At 38.7% G+C, this 19,787-nt stretch overlaps 1 protein-coding gene across 5 annotated transcripts in view; it reads left to right on the top strand.

Moving 5' to 3' along the window:
• The window catches only part of C5 (complement C5), a 63,965-nt gene that overhangs the window by 2,618 nt on the left and 41,560 nt on the right, over positions 1 to 19,787 (top strand). For 3 of the 5 annotated variants that reach the window (XM_077835611.1, XM_077835607.1, XM_077835610.1), the window contains exons 2-14: positions 1,251 to 1,448; positions 6,006 to 6,198; positions 7,554 to 7,716; positions 8,379 to 8,449; positions 9,432 to 9,523; positions 12,012 to 12,094; positions 12,310 to 12,400; positions 13,051 to 13,156; positions 15,794 to 15,920; positions 16,273 to 16,388; positions 16,594 to 16,794; positions 18,004 to 18,207; positions 19,471 to 19,680. In XM_077835611.1, the coding sequence (XP_077691737.1) occupies positions 7,644 to 7,716; positions 8,379 to 8,449; positions 9,432 to 9,523; positions 12,012 to 12,094; positions 12,310 to 12,400; positions 13,051 to 13,156; positions 15,794 to 15,920; positions 16,273 to 16,388; positions 16,594 to 16,794; positions 18,004 to 18,207; positions 19,471 to 19,680 (1,374 nt within the window). In that variant the 5' untranslated portion in view covers positions 1,251 to 1,448; positions 6,006 to 6,198; positions 7,554 to 7,643. Of the gene's footprint in view, positions 1 to 554; positions 937 to 1,250; positions 1,449 to 6,005; positions 6,199 to 7,553; positions 7,717 to 8,378; positions 8,450 to 9,431; positions 9,524 to 12,011; positions 12,095 to 12,309; positions 12,401 to 13,050; positions 13,157 to 15,793; positions 15,921 to 16,272; positions 16,389 to 16,593; positions 16,795 to 18,003; positions 18,208 to 19,470; positions 19,681 to 19,787 lie in introns of those variants that run through there. The other 2 variants (XM_077835608.1, XM_077835609.1) reach the window with 2 other exon arrangements.

The raw sequence follows: 19,787 nt of genomic DNA, 5'->3' as shown, positions 1-19,787 counted from the left end.
CAAGTATTGCACACAGATGGACTGGCAAGTAAAGGTTCTGTCTTCACCACAACCATTTAGAATAAGTATTTTTCTCCCTCATGCTTAGTTTAGAAACTTTAGATGTAGGTCACCTTTAGAACTTAGACTTATAGACTTGAAGGCCAGAAGGGACCATCATGATTGTCTAGTCTGACATCTTGCACATTGCAGGCCACAGAACCCTGCCCACCCACTCTTAGACCCATAACCTCTGGCCATGGGTGGTGGGTGGAGCCCCACTCTGGGGAGGCTAGCCACCAGCTCTGCCCCTTCCGCCCACACCCTCCCCACAGCCAGAGCCACGAGACCCCCTATGCCCTCCTCTGCGGCCAGAGCCACAAGCCCCCCTTCCCTGCCCCGGAGGAGCCCAGCCAGGCTGGCCAAAGCCCCAGGCCAAGTCTCCCCCCGCCTGGAGGAGCCTGGGGCTGGCTGCAGCGCTGCCATACCTCTCCTCCCCAGACCCAACCTCCCCACTACCCAGGGGAAAAGTCTGTAGAAGACGCTTTTTGATGTGCCCCATGTAGATTCCAGGGTGACTGAGGAGGCGGTATGTGCCTTCTCTGCCGCCCCGGAACCTGCATGGGGCATAATAAAGCAAAAACTTCACCGCCAAACCCTGCAACCAGGGGTGCCGCAGTAGAGCCTCCTCTGCCCTATTATACCCACCGTCCATGCCTCTGCTGAATTACTGAATTCCTCAAATCATGATTTAAAGACTTCATGTTACAGAGAATCCACCATTTACACTAGTTTAAACCTGCAAGTGACCCATGCTGCAGAGGAAAGCAAACCCACCGAGGATCTCTGCCAATCTGATCTGGGGAAAAACTCCTTCCTAACCCCAAATATGGCAGTCAGTTAGACCTGAGCATTTTGGCAAGACCCAACAGCCAGATACCTGGGAAAGAATTCTTGGTAATAACTCACAACTCTCCCATCCAGAGTCCCGTCACTGGCCGGTGGGGATATTTCTAACTTTGCAAATAACAACTGTATTTTGCCTCTTGTACATGAAAATTTGGTAAAATGTCTAGGATGAAATCAAGACAGAGCGATTATTAGAAATTAAAACTGAATGATATTGCTTATTCATAAAATGAGTTATTACTGAATTAAACTGTATGTTGACCATGGTCATCCTTGGTACTAGCATTTTATGTCATCTAGAAGTCTGCATCCGCTTCTGCAGATTCCATCTGTTTCATAACAATATGTCTCTGTTTTCCTAGATTTCCATATTGATGACCCAATCTTGAAAGGGAGTGAATGGCAGGTGTATGATTTTTGAGTGACCTGCCAGCCTCGCTACAGAAATCATAACTGGTTAAAATAGCCACCAGCATGTATACACAGCTGCAAGCTGTATCCATGTTTATAGGATTTTAATGATGAGCAGCAAAGGCACAGGTCAAATGTATGATTTTATAGTAAGTATGAGCAAGGGTGGGGGAGCACATGTGTAGCGCTGGGAGACATGTTTTGATTTGTGTAAGTGGCGAATGAGATGTGTGTACTGTGGTGGGGGATTATTGTGTGTGCTGATCCTGCTGTGGGTGGTTGTGTTGATTTATATGTGTGGAGTTGTTCTGAGAGATTTGTGGTGTTCTGTCAGGGGATTGTGATGGGAGATTTGTATTGTTTTGTGAAGCTGATGAAGGAGGAGTATGTGCTCTGGTGAGTGGCTATGTGTTTTGGGTTTATTCTGTGTGATAGTAGTGGTGTTGTGTGGGTAGTTGTGTTGACTTGTGTCTGTGGGGTTGTGCTGTGAGATTTTATGTTGAGTTGTATGGGTGGCAAATTAACCTTTGAAGAACCATGCAGTTGGGCAAGTAAACCATCATCTATACAGTCTCCTTAAAGAAAAGGAGTCCTTGTGGCACCTTAGAGACTAACCAATTTATTTGAGCATGAGCTTTCGTGAGCTACAGCTCACTTCATCAGATGCATACCGTGGAAACTGCAGCAGATTTTTATATACACAGAGAATATGAAACAATACCTCCTCCCACCCCACTGTCCTGCTGGTAATAGCTTATCTAAAGTGAATGGCCTAACCTGATGCTCACTTTAGATAAGCTATTACCAGCAGGACAGTGGGGTGGGAGGAGGGATTGTTTCATATTCTCTGTGTATATATAAAGTCTGCTGCAGTTTCCACGGTATGCATCTGATGAAGTGAGCTGTAGCTCACGAAAGCTCATGTTCAAATAAATTGGTTAGTCTCTAAGGTGCCACAAGGACTCCTTTTCTTTTTGCGAATACAGACTAACACGGCTGTTACTCTAAAACAGTCTCCTTAGATCATGAACTCATTACAACCACTGAAATTGTTGAATGCAAATTAGCTGTAGGGTAGGGTGATGATTGGTTGAGTTATCTCTAATATCACAATGGTCTGGGATTGTTGGCATAGATACATGCCTTACTGTTTTTCTTATATATATAGATTGTTGGAATACTTAGTTTTTGAGGGTCTTTTATCTACCCTGTTTAGCGTGACCAGATAGGACGTGTCAAAAAGCGGGACGGGGTGGGGGCTAATAGGTGCCTATATAAGAAAAAGCCCCAAATATCGGGACTGCCCCTTTAAAATCAGGACATCTGGTCACCCTAACCCTGAGACTTCTGTGCAGTGAGGGGGGGAAAATTACACTTCAGTCTCCCGGGACACTCTCTAACAGATTTAAAAGTAGCCATACATCAACAAAAAAACTTCAAAAACAGATTTCAAAGAGAAACTGCAGAGCTACAATTCATTTGCAAATTTAACACCATTAAGTTGGGCTTGAATGGAGACTGGGAGTGGCTGGCTAACTACAAAAGCAATTTTCCCTCTCTTGGTATTGACCACCTCTCTTGGTATTAACACATCCACCCTGATCAAATTGGCCCTGTCAACAGTGGTTCTCCACTTGTAAGGTAACTCCCCTATCTTCATGTGTCAGTATATTTATGCCTGCATCTGTAATTTTCACTCTGTGCAACTGAAGAAGTGGGTTTGTCACCCACGAAAGCTTATGCCCAAATCAATCTGTTAGTCTTTAAGGTGCCACCAGACTTCTCGTTGTTTTTGTGGATAGATACTAACATGGCTACCCCTCTGATACTTGACAGTATATGCAAGTCTCTCCTGGTGGTGGTGCCTCTTGGGAGGTGTTACAACCTGAGTGAATTTGCCTAATCACCCATCACAGTTCCTATTTCTTGGAGGGTTGTGGTACTCCTCCCCCACGGAATTACATACAGTCCCTGGCTTGCAATGATACAAAGCTTAATACAGGAAAATCTCCCAAAGATATTGCAGGAACTGCCATATCTGTCACAATCTACACCTTTAGGATTTAATACTACCATTGAATAAACCGAACAAAACTGCCTCAAGGCGAGGAGATGACCAAATACAGATAAGTTTTTAAGCTGCTGACTCAGCTGAATCATTAATTTGTTGATATATATTTATTTTTTGTTTTAAGATTGATTGTTAATAGGAAAAAGGGTGATATGAGGATACATGCTCTGTCATTTACATTTGGAGGAGGAGGTGGCTTGGGAAGGGTCTAGACTGGTGTGGCGCAACCTGCGGCCTGCAAGCCACATGTGGTCCGTCGGGATAATCTGATTGCAGCCTCCGAGACGTTTTGCTGACGTTGACTGTCCGCAGTCGCAATCCCCCCGCGGTTCCCATTGGCCAGAAACTGAAAACGCGGCCACTGGGAGGTGCAGGGGGCCATGTCTGTGGACGGTCAGTGTCAGCAAATGTCTTGCAGTTCGCAGTCAGATTACCCTGATGGACCGCATGTAGCCCGTGGGCCACAGATTGCCCACCACTGGTTTTGGCAGAAGTTCTATGGTGAAATTGATACAGAGTAGCTTGATTGATAGTACTGTTTCCTTCATCCTAATCAAGTTCATTGCTCAGTGTAAGGAACTCTTTCTGTAAATCTTCTTCATTGTGCGGTACACCATTCATTTGGTGGTTATATTTTTGGAAAGGTCAGCAGAATAAGACAATTGACAGTGTTCAGATTCTGCGGCAATCAAAAGTAGCTATTGGTAATAAATTACGAGAGCTGTGTGGGACCCAGATGTTCTGTTCTGTGGGATACTCTGTGATTTCCAAATTTGTGTTCATTCCAAATTGGAACAGAATGTCAAATTTCAAAATTTCCAAAGAAATGAAATTTTAAAAAATGTGTTTCAGGTTAACTGAAACATTTTTGTTCTGATTTTGACTTTTTTTATAATATAAATTTCTAAACCAAATGTCATTTTTAAATTAAACAATCAAAACATTCCTTTCTGAAAATGTTGATATCCCTCTAATTGTGCACAGATCAAAAGCAGAATGAAGCCTAAATTAGGGGGTTTAGTTGTGCTGACGTTCTTCAAAGCCATAAGATAGGGAGGGAGGAAATAGTGTTTAGTAAAGCAGTATTTTCAGAGATCTGATATTAATGATTAATCTTTAGATAAATACAGATAACACAAATGTACTTGAGTGAAGCAGAAGCCAAATACCCTTTCACCAAAGTTTCACTAGGGTTTTTGGTTTCATGCTTGTGCCAATCATGAATATTTTAAGCTTCATTAGTATTTTGGCTTTTTGTGGAAGAAGTTTGAGTCAGGAGCAAACGTAAGTAAAACACGGTGTGTTTACTGGAAATATTGCTTGATGATGATAGCCATCAATCAAACAACACAAAAGGCATTATGTGGGCCTGATTCTGCAGTTCTTGCTCAGTCAGAGCGCTGATTTGAGTTGGAGTGTTGCCTAAGAAAGGACTGCGGAATTGGGCTCTATTTGCTGTCACAAACCCAAAGGGATATATTCATCTCTTCATGCGCATTGGTGGTTCTGCCTGTGTTGACAGGAGAATGATCCCAGGGTGCTGCAAATTTTAAATAATTTAAAAATAATGTTTGCCTGACTGTCTAAAGTACATGGAAACATATTTCACTGCACTCTTATTTGTAAGCTGTTATTTAAATATGTTTTAAAAATAATACACTGTAGTGTTTATCTGACTTCTTATAACTACAAAAAAAAATTTAGAAAGCAGAGAATCCAGCTGCTTTTGATATTTAAAACAAAGGAGATGACTACTGCACATGCATAGAATATTTGTTCAACAAACTTCAGAAGTATTCTCAACAAACAGACTTACTGTGATTATATACATTGAATGCTGTATGTGCTGCTCTGCAATGATAGCCGTTCCAATTTAAAAAGAACTATATGAATTTAGGTACCAATTCTGCCAACATTTATGTACACGTTCAAGTATAGTTTCGTTGATTTCGACAGGAGTACTCAAAATAGTAAAGGTAATCGTGTGTAAGTTTTCACAGGATAGGACTGGGGTTTGTTTGAGGTTGTTTTGCCCCTATTATTTTACTAGATTATTTTAAATACCTCAATACATATTCACTTGAAACAAAGAGAGTTCTAATCAGAAGAGTTTTGTCTGACACATATACAATCTACTTTCTCAAAAGCACTGAAGGATTCTCTATCACAAAAAATAATTTGCATTTTAAAAACATGTTTATCAGGAGATCGGCCTTTCAAACATTGTTCCTGTCTATAATTAATAGAATCTACTGCAATTTTGAGATCTTCTGATTACAAGGATTAGGCTTTGTTTGATAGCAGGGGTGAACTTTAGAATTGTGTCAGGGGTTTCTCTTTAGAAAGAACTAACTGTGTACTGGGTTATAAGCATACTGAACTTCCCATAACCAGGCACCTATTGAAGGAAATGATAACTCTTCATAAATATGGTTCTCTTGTTGAATCCCCATTTTGTAATTTTTTTTTACTATCCAGGAAACATTTTTAATAGAAAATGTTAGTATAAATAGAAGTAGATCAGATCTGTAACCTGTCAGCTTTGACTGTATACCTTTAAGTTAATTTAAAATGAAAATAAGTACAAAAGAAACTGACAGTTCCATTGTCTGTATGATTTTTTTAAATTTTATAGATACGTTATTACAGCACCAAAGATCTTTCGTATTTTAGCATCGGAGAAAGTGGTAATTCAAGCTTTTGGATATGAGACTGCGTTTCCTGTCAGCATCTCTATTAAAAGTTTTCCAGATAAGCGTACTACTTATGCTTCTGGCCACACCCAATTATCTCCAGCCAACAAATTCCAAGGCTCTGTAACCTTAACAGTATGTATTCAAAACAGTTCTTGTCCTCTCTTATCTTGCATTTGACTGTAAAAATAGGTTGGATTGACTCCACTATGACGAGTATCCAGTTTCTTTAATTGTGAAGAGAAAGGGCCTGATTCTCCAGTCTGCTACACCCATTTTGTGTAAGTGTAATTCTTTTGAAATCCTCCACTATGAAAGTGTAAAACTGGTATAATAGAGTGGAGAATAAGGTGCCAAAAATAATAAAAAAAAGTATAAATATAATTTTGTTCTTTCAAAGTGACATTTTTCTGTAGTGTAGTCACACCCTTTCTTTCACTGGTGCAGTTATGCACAAGGAGATAAAATCAGCAAGAAAAAAGGTTTGTTCAAGTTTTAATATAAAAAACAATTAGTTTTAGTATAGGAATCATTGCTCCAAAAGAATATTGCTTTAATTATCTTTAATGCCTATGGTCATATCTCTCAATTGTCTGTTTATCATGCTGATGATCACATCAGTTATCCAAACATGTTCTTTGTTTCCATGGACCAGACAGACGTGTTCTATATTTTTTATTGAACTAATGGTATTAGAGATACTAAAGCATCCAACTAATTAAACCTTTAACAAGGAAAAAAAGGAAAAGTTAAATAAGGGACAAACAATGAGTATGGACAAGATTGATTAGTTGTGTGCTCAATCTAAGGAAACATGCTGACTAGTTTAGGGGTGAAATTAAGGCCCCGTTGAAGTCAATGGCAAAGCTCCCATTAACTTTGATGGGGCCATGATTTCACCCTTGGAGTGAAATGGAATTTGAATGAGATATACAGTAACTGTATGTAGGTCCCTCTAGTCATGTATTTTACCTCTGGAAATGGCCAGTAAATGGTGCCTCAGAAAAAAGTGAACCACAATGTAGAGCTCATGACCATTTATACATTAAAAGAAAAGGAGTACTTGTGGCACCTTAGAGACTAACCAATTTATTTGAGCATGAGCTTTCGTGAGCTACAGCTCACTTCATCGGATGCATACCGTGGAGCAGTTTCCACGGTATGCATCCGATGAAGTGAGCTGTAGCTCACGAAAGCTCATGCTCAAATAAATTGGTTAGTCTCTAAGGTGCCACAAGTACTCCTTTTCTTTTTGCGAATACAGACTAACACGGCTGTTACTCTGAAACCTGTCATTTATACATTGTGAACATGGAGAAGAAATTCCTTCATGATGCTGGTGTTGATGAATGTATTTAGTAAATAATTAACAACAGAATGCTAGTTATCGTTCAGATATTCTATTCAACAAAAAATGCAGGGGAAAGCCATAGTTTGATTATTTTAATATTTACCAATATTTATTTGTCTCTCCCCACAATCCCTGGCAGATTCAACCAAAAGATTTGCTAGGATCAGCGAGTTCAGTCCTGTATGTGTATCTGGAAGCTAGTTCTTCACATTTTACAAGAGAGAAAAAAATGCCAGTTACCTATAAAAATGGATTTCTCTTTATTCAGACAGACAAACCCATTTATACTCCTGATCAGTCAGGTACAGTAATGTCTGTTTCTTCTGTTTGGCTTAAAGCTTTAAAGTGAGTCTATGTCGTCAAGGAATTAGGATTTAAATTTACTTTAAGCGATCAACCACATTGCTGGATTCTCACCAGTTGCTTGCTATCTAAGCAGACAGTCTATTTGAACATCAAAATAATAATTTGCAGTGTGTTAGCACTTTATGAACTAATTATTTCTTGCAAAATTCCTTCCTTCATTCCCGCTCTCCACCTTACACCATGAAGTGTTTAACACATGTGTAAACTGAGGCACATAGGACAAGCGAAAGATCTTTGCTGAAAATATGTTCAAAAATATTATTGAAGAAATACTTCATTGAAAAAAATTAATTGGATTACTGTCTTTGTCAAGACTGAGTTTATAGTAGTTTCCTCCCACAGAAAAATGGAATGCTGGATCATGGAAGTTAAAGAATTTATTATGGATTTTAATGATTTAATCTGAAGCAGTTGTCAATACAAAATCTGTCTATGTTGATAGCATGAATAAATGGCTCAATGTATTTCTGTAGTGGGGGTTACAGATATGCAACAAGTCAAGAATATCCTTTAATACTGAAGATTTTTAGGAATAAATATGTATAGAAGCTTAAGGTTACTTGAACCTTTTAAAATTTATTATAAATAATTCTTACAGTGAAAATCAGGGTTTATTCTTTGAATGAAGAACTGAAGCCAGCCCGAAGAGAAACTGTCTTAACTTTTGTGGTGAGTCTGTTGCAATTTAATTTAATTAATAATACTGGCATTTTGGAGACCGTAAAGAGACTATAGTTCAATAGTAAACCACTGCTATAGTATGAAAAATGATTGATCTCCACATATTTAAAAAATTAACAGTGCTTGTCAGGAAACTGCTATTGCAATTTAATAACCTTTTAGAAGTCCTAAAAGTGACTTAGCACAGTTGGACAGAGCTTTGTAAGTCTTATCTCAAGAGTAGCCTCAGTGGAAAAAATTGATTTACCACTTATCTCTAAAGAAAGGTTTTGTGGGAGAGCTTTCATTGCATGTAAGTTGTTTTTGGTGTTGCCATTTCTTTCATTTCAAATGCAAAGGAATCAATAGTCTCAATATTAGCTTTAGTGTCATTACCACAGTAATATAATAGTGATAATATTGAGCATCATGTGATAACTATATTTTAAATTCATTTAATTATTGGAGCACCAGTCAGATGTTTTGCCAGAGTTTCAAATTCTGGTGAGTTAGTCACTCCCAAATTCACAGTTTACTGCTGTTTTAACTCCTGTATCACACATTTCACCAGAGGATTCAATTTCAAAGTTAGGGCATGATCCTGAAAACATTTAAGCACATGATTAGCTTCATGCCTGGGAGCAGTCCAATTAATATCATTGAGATTACCCTTGTGTGTAAAATTATTCATATGCATTTGTTTTTCGGAATTAGGTCTTAATTTTGTGTCATTAAAATCTCAATGCATCAGGCTGAGAAGTTCTACATGTTGGTGAAGAGTCTATAAAATTAAGGTGCAGTTTCAGCATATGAATTGTTTCAGAAAAAGGTTTGTTTTCTGTTCTGTGAAATGGACAAAATCTGAAGAAAAAATGAGGCTGATCATGCTCTCACTGAAGTCACTAAAGACTAACTCTCCTCTAAATGTGCCATATGAGCATGTGATGTTCACCTGTCTGTAACTTCTTTGTTTTTCTGTTTTGATCTAAAGGATCCAGAAGGAGTTAAAGTGGATATTACAGAAGAGGAAGACTTTACTGGAATTTTATCTTTTCCTGACTTCAAGATTCCTTCGAATCCTAAGTAGACTTATGTTTGTTTTAATGCCATTTCTCAAAAACGTTGAAACTGCATTTTGCTGATATGGAGGGGACTTGAGTTACATGGAACTTGAAATTTCTAGTCATTTTTATTATTACTGTTATTATTTATTATTTGTATTACTGTAGTTCCCAGGAGCCCAAAACATGGATCCCCTCTGTGCTAGGCTCTGTACAAACACAGAACAAAAAGACAGTCTTTGTCCCCAAGTGTTTACAGTCTATGTATAAGACAAGAGACCACAGATGGCTACAGACAGAAGTACAAGGAAATAATGAGCCAATATTGTCTAAATAGACAAGACAGACTGTGTGGGAGAATGGCTGTATCATAAGCAGAGTGAACTATATGATGGCAGCAAATGTCATGTTAGTTCTACATTTTTGGGGGGGGCATGTGTGTAAATGTACTTAGGAGGGGGATCTGCTAAATGGGAAGGGGAGGAGGAGGAGAGGCATGTGTGGAGTTCTTGGTATTGTGTATATCAGCCATGCTATAAGGGTAATAATAGCCATGCTCTCTCTTCCTATCAGTCAAATCAGAAAGCAGCATTAACGGTAGCCGTATAGGAGGCGCACTTCCTTGTCTTTCTGATATATATGGAAAATGCCACAGTGGAAAAGGGAGTAGGGAGAAGTGGCAGGTGAAGATGTTGATGTATAAAGCTGCAGTTATAGCACAATGATAGGCCTATCGTGTTCCAATGCCTGAGAAAATTTTAAAAAACTATAGACTTCTCTCCACTCCGACTCAGGCATGAGGCCAAAGACCCAACTATTTCCAGGAGTGAGAACTTTTAGATACACTCAAACACTAGTGCTAGTTATAGTTTGAAAGTAACTGTATGAACATTTAAACAGGCAGTTTGTTGTTGTTTTTTCTCTATATAATCTGTGTGTGTGTAGTAAGGTTAGAAAGATATTATATGGCAAGAATAGATATATTTTTGCAGTAATAAAATCCAAAATAAATGCCTCCTCGTTTTCCTTGAATCCTGTAGGGGATGCTGCAAGTACACTGGGTGGGCAAAGTGGTACTAGTGGAGATTTAGAGCAGAGTGTTTTAACTGATTTTTTTTCCCCTAGAGAAAGTGAACAGTATTTTCAGTTATTTAAAAAAAACTGATTTCACATCCCTGTCAGGTCTTGGGTTTCTCATAACAGTAGCCTTACATCGTTTGGACTGGGGAACCTAAACCCCAATGATTTCAGGCACTGATTTTATGTACAATAGAACCTCAGAGTTACAAACACCAGAGTTACAAACTGACCAGTCAACCACTCACCTCATTTGGAACCGGAAGTACGCAATCAGGCAGCAGCAGAGACTTAAAAAATGAGCAAATATTGTACAGTGCTGTGTTAAATGTAAACTACAAAAAAATAAAGGGAAAGTTTAAAAAAAAGATTTGGCAAGGTAAGGAAACTGTTTCTGTGCTTGTTTTGTTTAAATTGAGGGTTAAAGCTGTATTAAGTCAATGTGCAATTGTAAACTTTTGAAAGAACAACCATAATGTTTTGTTCAGTGTTACAAACGTTTCTGAGCTTCGAACAATCTCCAGTTCAGAGGTGTTCATAACTGAGGTTCTACGGTACTTATTATTATTAATTATTTGTTTATATTGTGTTAGTGTCTGCGAGCCCCAGACATGTACCAGACCCACTGGAGTTGTACAAGTCCCCTTTGGAGGATATCCTTGATCCGAAAACGTGTTAAAAATACATCTTTTCCAAACACTTTTAACCAAAAACTGACAGCTTGCAGTTTAAGATGCAGTCTCTACAAGAGCTGTTTATTAGTAGATCAACACACAGACCTTGTCATCATGAGGAAAAAAGGTGTATTTTTAACATCTCAGCCAGCTACCATGTTATAACTACAACTTGCCTTATCTACATTAGGATTTTAACATGTGTTAACAATACACATTTTCCTGGTGTAGACATGGATACAGTTTAACACATACCCTTTGGTCCAGCCCTAACCCCAAATGTTTAACACATACCCTTTGGGCCAGCCCTAACCCGAAATATTTGTTCCAGGATAAAGTGCGAGCATTTGGGGAGTGTCCACACTAGCCATTACAAATATTAAAACTACCTCAAGTTAATTAGCAATCAGCCAACTCTAAATAAAAAATCTAGTGTAGATAAATCTTAAGGCTGTGGAAAGAAGTACTTTTAACCCATCTTAAACTAATGTGTGGTAACTAACCCTTGTTACAACTTTACTGAAGACAATGCAGTTGTAGTACATGGGTTAAAAAGGAACCTAGTCAAAGTTTGCCTGCATGACTAGGATAGGAACATATGTGCAGCTTTGTGCAGGCTTTTCTCTCACAAAAACCACACAAAACTGTAAATTATTTATTGAAGCAGTCTCTAAATTAGAGTTATTAACTATATTATTAAAAACTATATTATTGGATACAAAATTAATTCTCATCTTGAAAATGTCTTTTTTTTTATAGGTATGGTGTCTGGAAGATTGAAGCCAAGTACAAAAAGAGTTTCACAACTTCTGCTGTTGCAAAATTTGAAGTCAAAGAATATGGTAATATATGATTGTTCCTGGGTTTTTCAATTCTGAATATTAAGTAAGAAAGTAATAGCCGTATTTTTTAATCCCTTTAAGTATGCAATTAAAATCTTTTTAAACATACTTTTGAATCTTTGGACCATTTTCAATGACATCTTTTCATGTTGCCATTGCTTAATATTTAAAATTACATTTAAGTTGTTATATTTAACTTTCTGCTTAATTTTCAGCAATGCCAAGCTTTTTCATCTCCATAGAACCAGAAAAGAACATAATTAGTTCTGAGAAATTTGAGACATTCAGGATTACTATTAAAGCTAGGTAAGGAGATTTGGTCTTGATTTTAATTTTTTTTTTTTGTCTTTTCTTTGCTTCAATGGAAGGAATCCCCCAGTCTCTAAGGGTATGTCTACACATCAGCAGGGAGCATGCCGCCCAGCCTGGGTAGATAACGTGCTACCTCTGTTCAATCTAGTGCACGAAAAATAGCAGCATGAATGTTGCAGCAGGGGCTAGCCACCGGAGTACAAGCCTGCCTGACCTGCTGGGTCGATATTTATGTGGCAAGCGCATGCTGCAGTGTCCACACTGCTATTTTTAGTTCACTAGCTTGAGCAGAGGTAGAGCATGTCTATCTACCCAGGCTGAGAGGTATGGCCCCAGCTGCAGGCTAGATGTACCTGAGAGGTCCTCCCATCTTTTTCCTACCTTCTCCTCAAAAAGTCATATCACTGAAGTCCTTTCTGCAGTGGAAGAGGAATAGCTGCACTTTCCTTCAATACTTATCAGCAGTGGTTTGTATGTTAGTCAGAGGGTTTGACAGAGTACATACAAGACCATCTCTTTTCCATGCCACCTGTTGTTCAGAGCTTGACTGCTTATTAAAAATAAGTGCATATGATATTTTATGTTCAGCTTTTCTGCGTCCATTGCAGTAACAACTTTAAAGGAGTATTTTTATTGTTTGCAAGGTATTTTTATAACAAGAAGGTCACCAGGGCAGATGTTTATATGCGTTTTGGAATAATTGAAGGAACTGAAAAAAGGATGATGAAAAAAGCAATGCACGTAACTGAGGTAAGAAAAAGCTAAGCCATTTTTATTGAGTTCAGGCCTGATACAGCTTCCACTGAAGTCTTTCCATGGAATTGAATGGGAGTTGGAGCAGGCCTTTGCAGGCCAGTGCAATGGTTTGCATTCTCAGTTATTCAAAGTCAACACATCCATTAGGGATGTAAAAGTTTAACTGGTTAACCAATAAGCACCGTATTATCGGTTTTGGTTAACGATTAAACTCCGCTGCCCCCCCCCCACATCCAGGGTCCCAGGAGCCAGGACCCTGGGTGCGGTCTGGTGGCCGGGACCCTGGGCGCGGGGAGGCAGCAGAGACCTGGGCTAGGCTTGCGGTTGTGACTCTGGGAGGTGGCTGGCGGGGCCAGGATCCCAGGCACGGGGAGGCAGCAGAGACCTGGGCCGGGATGCCGGGTGCAAGCGGCAGCGGAGCCCCGCGTAAAACGGATGCTGCAGCACCTCCTTTCCTCCTTTCCCCTAGTTCTCCACCTATGTGAACTCCTTAATGGTTAACCATGTAACCAATAGAATTTTAATAGGTTAAACGGTTACTATTTTTAAACTCTATTTACATCTCTAACATCCATTAAAACTGCTGTTATCAGAGGCATAAAACTTCACCTTGGACTGAAACTTAGTGGACGACGTCTCAGACAGACAGAAAGCAGTTTCAGTTTGGCTCAACTGGCCATTTAAGTAAATAATGTATGTCTATAACTTTCCATGAAATAATTTTTACACTGAAGATTAAAAAGCAAATGAAGGAAATTCAATACAGAATTAATTGTAATAATATTAATCTTTTAACAAGACCTAGACAACTCCAAATTTACCGGGTGTCCTTTGGAATCGCCCTTCTCCTCTCAGGTTAGTCTAGCTTTTTGGCTCAGTCATTCAGTCGTGACACAAATCGGTGTCTCCCTTGAGTGAATGATGATTCCCCCTCTGCATAGATTCATTGATTCCAAGGCCAGGATCATCTGGTCTGGCCTACTGTGAAACACAGGCCATAGAACTTCCCAAAATAATTTCTAGAACAGATATTTTAGAAAAACATCCAGTCATGATTTAATAAATTATTGGTGATGGAGAATCCACCATGACCTTTGGTAAGTTTTTTCCAATGATTAATTACTCTCACTGTTAAAAAATTACATCTTACATCCTCTCTAGATTTGTCTAGCTTTGACTTCCAGCCATTGGATTATGTTCTACCTTTCTCTGCTAGATTGAAGAGCCCTACTGTAATCAAGTCACCTCTTAACCTTCTCTTTGTTAAGCTAAATACACTGAGCTCTTTGCGGCATGTTTTCTAATCCTTTAATCATTCTCGTCACTCTTTTCTGAACCATCTCCAATTTATCAACATCCTTCTAAAAATTGTGGGCAATGGAACTGGACACAGTATTCCATAATTGTCTCACCACTGCCAAATACAGAGGTAGAATAACCTCTGTATTCCTTCTCGAGACAGGGGCTCCGGAATGGGGGAGGGAGGGGCAAAGGGGATAAGATGATCAGATGGTAAGATGATCAGCTCCGCTGCCATGAAGTGCAGCCCTTGGTAGTGGCACCAGCCTTTCCGAAGTGGGGGCTGAGGTGGGCCCACCGCTGGACCCCACCCTCTGCTGCTCCTCTTTCCCCTGAGGCCCCACCCCCTGTCCAGTCCAGAAGCCAGAGACAGCCCATAGTAAAAGCTGCCTAGGGAGCCTGGGCTGCTGTGGGGACCCCAGACCCTCCACCTGCCCTGGGTGGCGTGACCTGGGCCTATGTACATGGGCTGGGGGCTGCTCTTGGGCACCCCGAGCCTCGGCCCTGGGCGGGTGGAGGGTTTGCAGTTTCCCACAGCGGCCTGGGCCTAGAGTGCCACTTTCCCTCCCCTTTTGCCCACTTGATTCTAAATAGGTTATAGCTGTTGATTTTAACATTCCAGTCATCCAAATCATCTCACCAGGTTTCAGTAATACCAACTAGATTAAATTTATGCTTATAAATAAGCAATTCCAATTCCTCTTGTTTGTTCCCAGGCTCCTGTCGGTGGTGTATAGGCGATTCAAAAATTTCTTCTCTTGATGTGCTTTGGTTCCTTGATTAATTTTGTTCTCAATATTTTGATTTTTGTGCTGAGTGCTCATATCTTATCTTTCCCTTTTGTTATTAGTTTAACCTCCTCCTGACTACTCCAGCCAGCCTATCACTGAGTAGATTGGTCTTCCTTCTATTGAGGTGGAGACCATCCAAAGTATACAGCCTCCTCTCCTCAGAGAAGGTGGACCAGTGTTCCACAAAACCAAAGCCCTCCACTTACTTAGCTCTTGGTGCACTTCCAGAATCATTTGCGTTCTTTCTTCCTTTGCTCATGGAACAGGAAGGCTCTCAGAGAAGATTGCTTGGATATGTAGTGCTCTTAGTTCTTGCTGGCTTCAGGGACACAAGTTGGAACATCTACTATCACTTGGTTAATTTTCAGGGGAGTAACTCTGTTCTCCTTTGTTAGAATTTTTTATCCTTGGTCTCTGCTGTAAACAGATTTTGTGCATGTCCACATCTGAGACAGACACTGTACACCATGCCTTTGGAGATTATTTTTAAACTATGTACAGAAGCATAATTTGTTTATCTTTATTTTTGTTTTATTACCAGATAGTTGATGGAGTTGCAGAGGTCGATTTTAATAGTAAAAATGCAGTTAAGGAAATAGGCTACCAAAGCCTGGAAGAGCTAGATGGGTCATACCTGTATATTGCTGTAACAGTGCTAGAAACTACAGGTAGGGTTCTTGGTTTTTTAGTCCCTCATTTGAACATACTTATGTGAAAATCTGAATAAAATACAAAGTGGTTCCTGGCCCAAGATCTTCTTTTGTGTTCAGAAATCTCCTTTACCAAAAGGATATGAGAAGGATGACTTAACATCACCAGCACAATTTTACATGTTTTTTAAAAAGCGTTTAAGGTTTTTATTAATTTAATTTCATATTGATAAAAGTTTGATCCTTGAGTGCAAAGACTCCTCAGTCCTGAGTATAACAAATGGCTTGGGTTGCCATGACACAGGACTACTGAGGGAGAAAATGGGATCCCTGGAAGACACTTCTCAAAAGAAAAAAATTTTTTTGTTAGGTGGACTTAGTGAAGAAAGTGAATTTGCTGGAGTCAGATATGCACTATCTCCTTACAAATTGAACTTGGTAGCTACGCCTCTATTTTTGAAGCCTGGTCTTCCATTCTTCATCAAGGTTAGTTAACATAAGCAATATGATTGTATGCTATAATATATAATGTTTTTTTTAATGGATGTTACTTGAGATCTGCCTGCCCATTTACTCTCTTGAAGTACTGTGACAAGTGGACAGACTGTTTCTGCCAAGGTACTCCTGCTCATGCTCACATTTAAAGAATAATAGCATTTTTATAGCAAAGTTTCTCTGTTCTAATGATCAGGTTCAGGTAAAGGATACATTGGACCAGCCTGTGGGGAACCTCCCTGTAATTCTCAGTGCAAATGTATTTGATGAGCAAATGGATTCAACTGAGTTGGTACCAGAAGGCTCAGATGCTGGGACAAGACAAACAAGTGTGAATGATGGAACTGCTTTATTTGTGGTTAATATTCCATCTTCTAGCAAAGCACTAGAATTTCAAGTGAGTTAAATTCTTCTGACTGCTCTATTTCTTGCATAGTATGTACTCTCTGACTGTTTACTTTGGCCAGTCTGAAATACAGAAGGGAAGTTTTTACACACGAAACCAGTAGATTAGAAAATTTGACAATTTTATAATCTAACAGGGGGATTGTGACAAATATTCAATACTACCACATACGACTGCTTTAGAGGAAAGTTACTTGTATATTAAACTATTTTGAAACTAATCCCTTGCTGACAACAGTGAGGAAAAGAGAAAATGAAAACAAAACAAATCCAAATACAGATATAGGTGTGTATCCTAATTAGTTGCAATAGACTTTTAAAATGAAAATTAAAAAATCCAAATGAATTGCTTAACAATAAAAATCCTCAAAGTGCTTTTTCTCATTCTGGAGACGTCTAATCAAAATGACAGTAGCTTTCAGTATGTTGTTGACCTTTTCCTCTCCACTTATATGTATACATATATAAATCTTTACTGTTGGTTTGGGTTTTTTTACTTATTTGGATTTGACAGTTTTTTATAAAAGAAAATGTGAAATGGTTGAAATTGATTTGTGTATATATTAAAGATGATCGCCTAATTCAAAAGGTTCAGTTCATACAAACATCAAAATCTTCAGATACTGGTTATCCAAATGTACATGAACCAATTTATCTCGGCCTAGAAATTATTCAAAGCAGGCTTTCTCATAGAATTTCCCTTTGTTAATTGTTCATTGACCATCTCAGAGGGACAAGATGGTATTTTGGGATTTCGGCATCTATCTGAAACCAGAATGTGCAGAGGTAAATTTCAGACAAATGCTTGAGTTGGCTGTCATTTTATCAGAACTACTTAATCCATCCTGTATACGTATTATATTAAATTTTAATTTTATTATTTATTTAATAGGAGGAAGTATAATTTCATAATTAAAGAATGCATTTGGGAGTCAGCATGCCTGACTTGTGATCCTTTCTTTATCACTGACTCGAGAGCTGTGGGTGCTTAGTTCTCTTGAAATCAAGCCATGATCCTCTTTTGGACTCTATTTACCTATTTACAAAATGACTTTAATAATTCCTGATTCACAGGGCTATTGTGAAGTTTACTTGATTAATGACGAAGAGCTTTTAGATGCTGGATAAAAGGCATTGTACAAAACATTATCAGAATGTTTGTTGGTATTAAATCTTTGTATGCACTTTATATAATTTTTAGCTAAAAACTGCAGATGCAAGTCTATCAGAAGAAAATCAGGCTACTGGAAACTATGAAGCAAAAGCATACTCATCGCTCAGCAAAAGTTATCTGTACATTGACTGGGCTTCAAACTATAAACTACTACGTGTGGGGGATTATATAAGCATTAAAGTGTATCCACATAGCCACTATATTCATAAAATACATTGCTACAGCTATTTGGTAAGTAACAGATGTATTTTCACATTAAAACATTGTTTTGTAATTTAGTACAAGGTGCCAAATCGACAACACTAGAGAAATCAAAGTCCTATATTTAACCGCGGAACAGGGTCTGTTCAGACAGCGACACACATTTCCCCCATTGCTCCTGTATTACACCTTAATTTTGACATGGGGAGAACTTGTAAAAATGAGAGGAAAAATCAGTCTGCATTTGTATCAGCATTGTGTTAATTGCTTGTCAGCAGCCTCAAGTACGCTGTAGCTCACGAAAGCTTATGCTCAAATAAATTTGTTAGTCTCTAAGGTGTCACAAGAACTCCTTTTCTTTTTGTGAATACAGACTAACACGGCTGCTACTCTGAAACTTGTGAAGTAAGTGTGCCACAGAACTTCAACATTTCAAAAATGCAGCAGTGGGCAGCAGCAAAGGGCTTGTAGACTTGATTTTTTGACAGTTTCCTGATTTGAAGACCGTCATTCAGCAAACACTAAGACACATGCTTACTTCTCTTGGAAGTCATACACTCATGTAGGGAAATAGTTCATGATCCCAGCACCAAGAATCTTCTCAGTAGCGCTGTGTGTGTATGTATATGGTTGATTATGGGCAAGATTATGGGCACTCATCAAGACAGCATTTGCAATGCATATCCACTTCTGTTTGGGAATGGGGAGTTATGTCCTTTTCCTTGCACTGTCTAAATTTGGTCCATTGAACAGGGGAAGATAAACTTACCCACACTGCCAGCAAATATTTGATATATTAGACTCCTCATTTTTTTCAGGTACACTATTACATTGTATCTGAGGGCTTATAGGACGATGTACAGTATAAAAAAGTGCTACTTTCAGTTGTATTACAATCTGTTTATATTAAAACAAACAATACTATTTCAATTGACACAACTCTCTTTTACATTAATTTAAGGTAGACTACATTAAACATCTCAAATGCTTGATTCTTCGTATGCTCTGAATTCAAGATAAAGTTGCCAGTTTTACATGCTGTTGTGAGGCTTAATTTATGTTTACAAAGTGATTTGAGTTCATGTAAAAATCAATACAAAAGGGCAAAAGTATTTCTAAAAGTAAGATTTAACTTTTTTAATTTCCTTTTTGTTATTTTTCACCAGTTAAGATACACAAATAGTATATTATCTACAATCTTTCTCTTTGCCAAAGTGACTTTTCTAGGGAGTCAGGAACACTTGCTGGGACTAGTTTCTTTCTTTTTTTTTTCCCCTCCCCCCCATTTTATAGATATTATCCAAAGGGAAAATAGTAAGTTTTGGAACTCAGGAGAGGATTATGAGCTCAGATTATGAAAATCTAAACTTTCAGCTAACGCAAGAAATGGTTCCTTCAGCCCGTCTCCTTGTCTACTACATTGTCACTGGAGAGGAAACTGCAGAATTAGTAGCTGATTCAGTTTGGCTGAATATAGAACAGAAGTGTGGGAATAGCCTCCAGGTGAGTGTATGAGTCGGTGTATTAAAAGTTCCATAAACATTCTCAAATTAAGTGGTCCGTTTGTTTTATCATCAAAATTCTACCCTCAGAGCTGCACAGTTTCTCTA

This window comes from Eretmochelys imbricata, chromosome 16, assembly GCF_965152235.1.
Source record: "Eretmochelys imbricata isolate rEreImb1 chromosome 16, rEreImb1.hap1, whole genome shotgun sequence".
Taxonomy (NCBI): Eukaryota; Metazoa; Chordata; order Testudines; family Cheloniidae; genus Eretmochelys; species Eretmochelys imbricata.
This window is presented reverse-complemented; position numbering and strand designations above follow the sequence as displayed.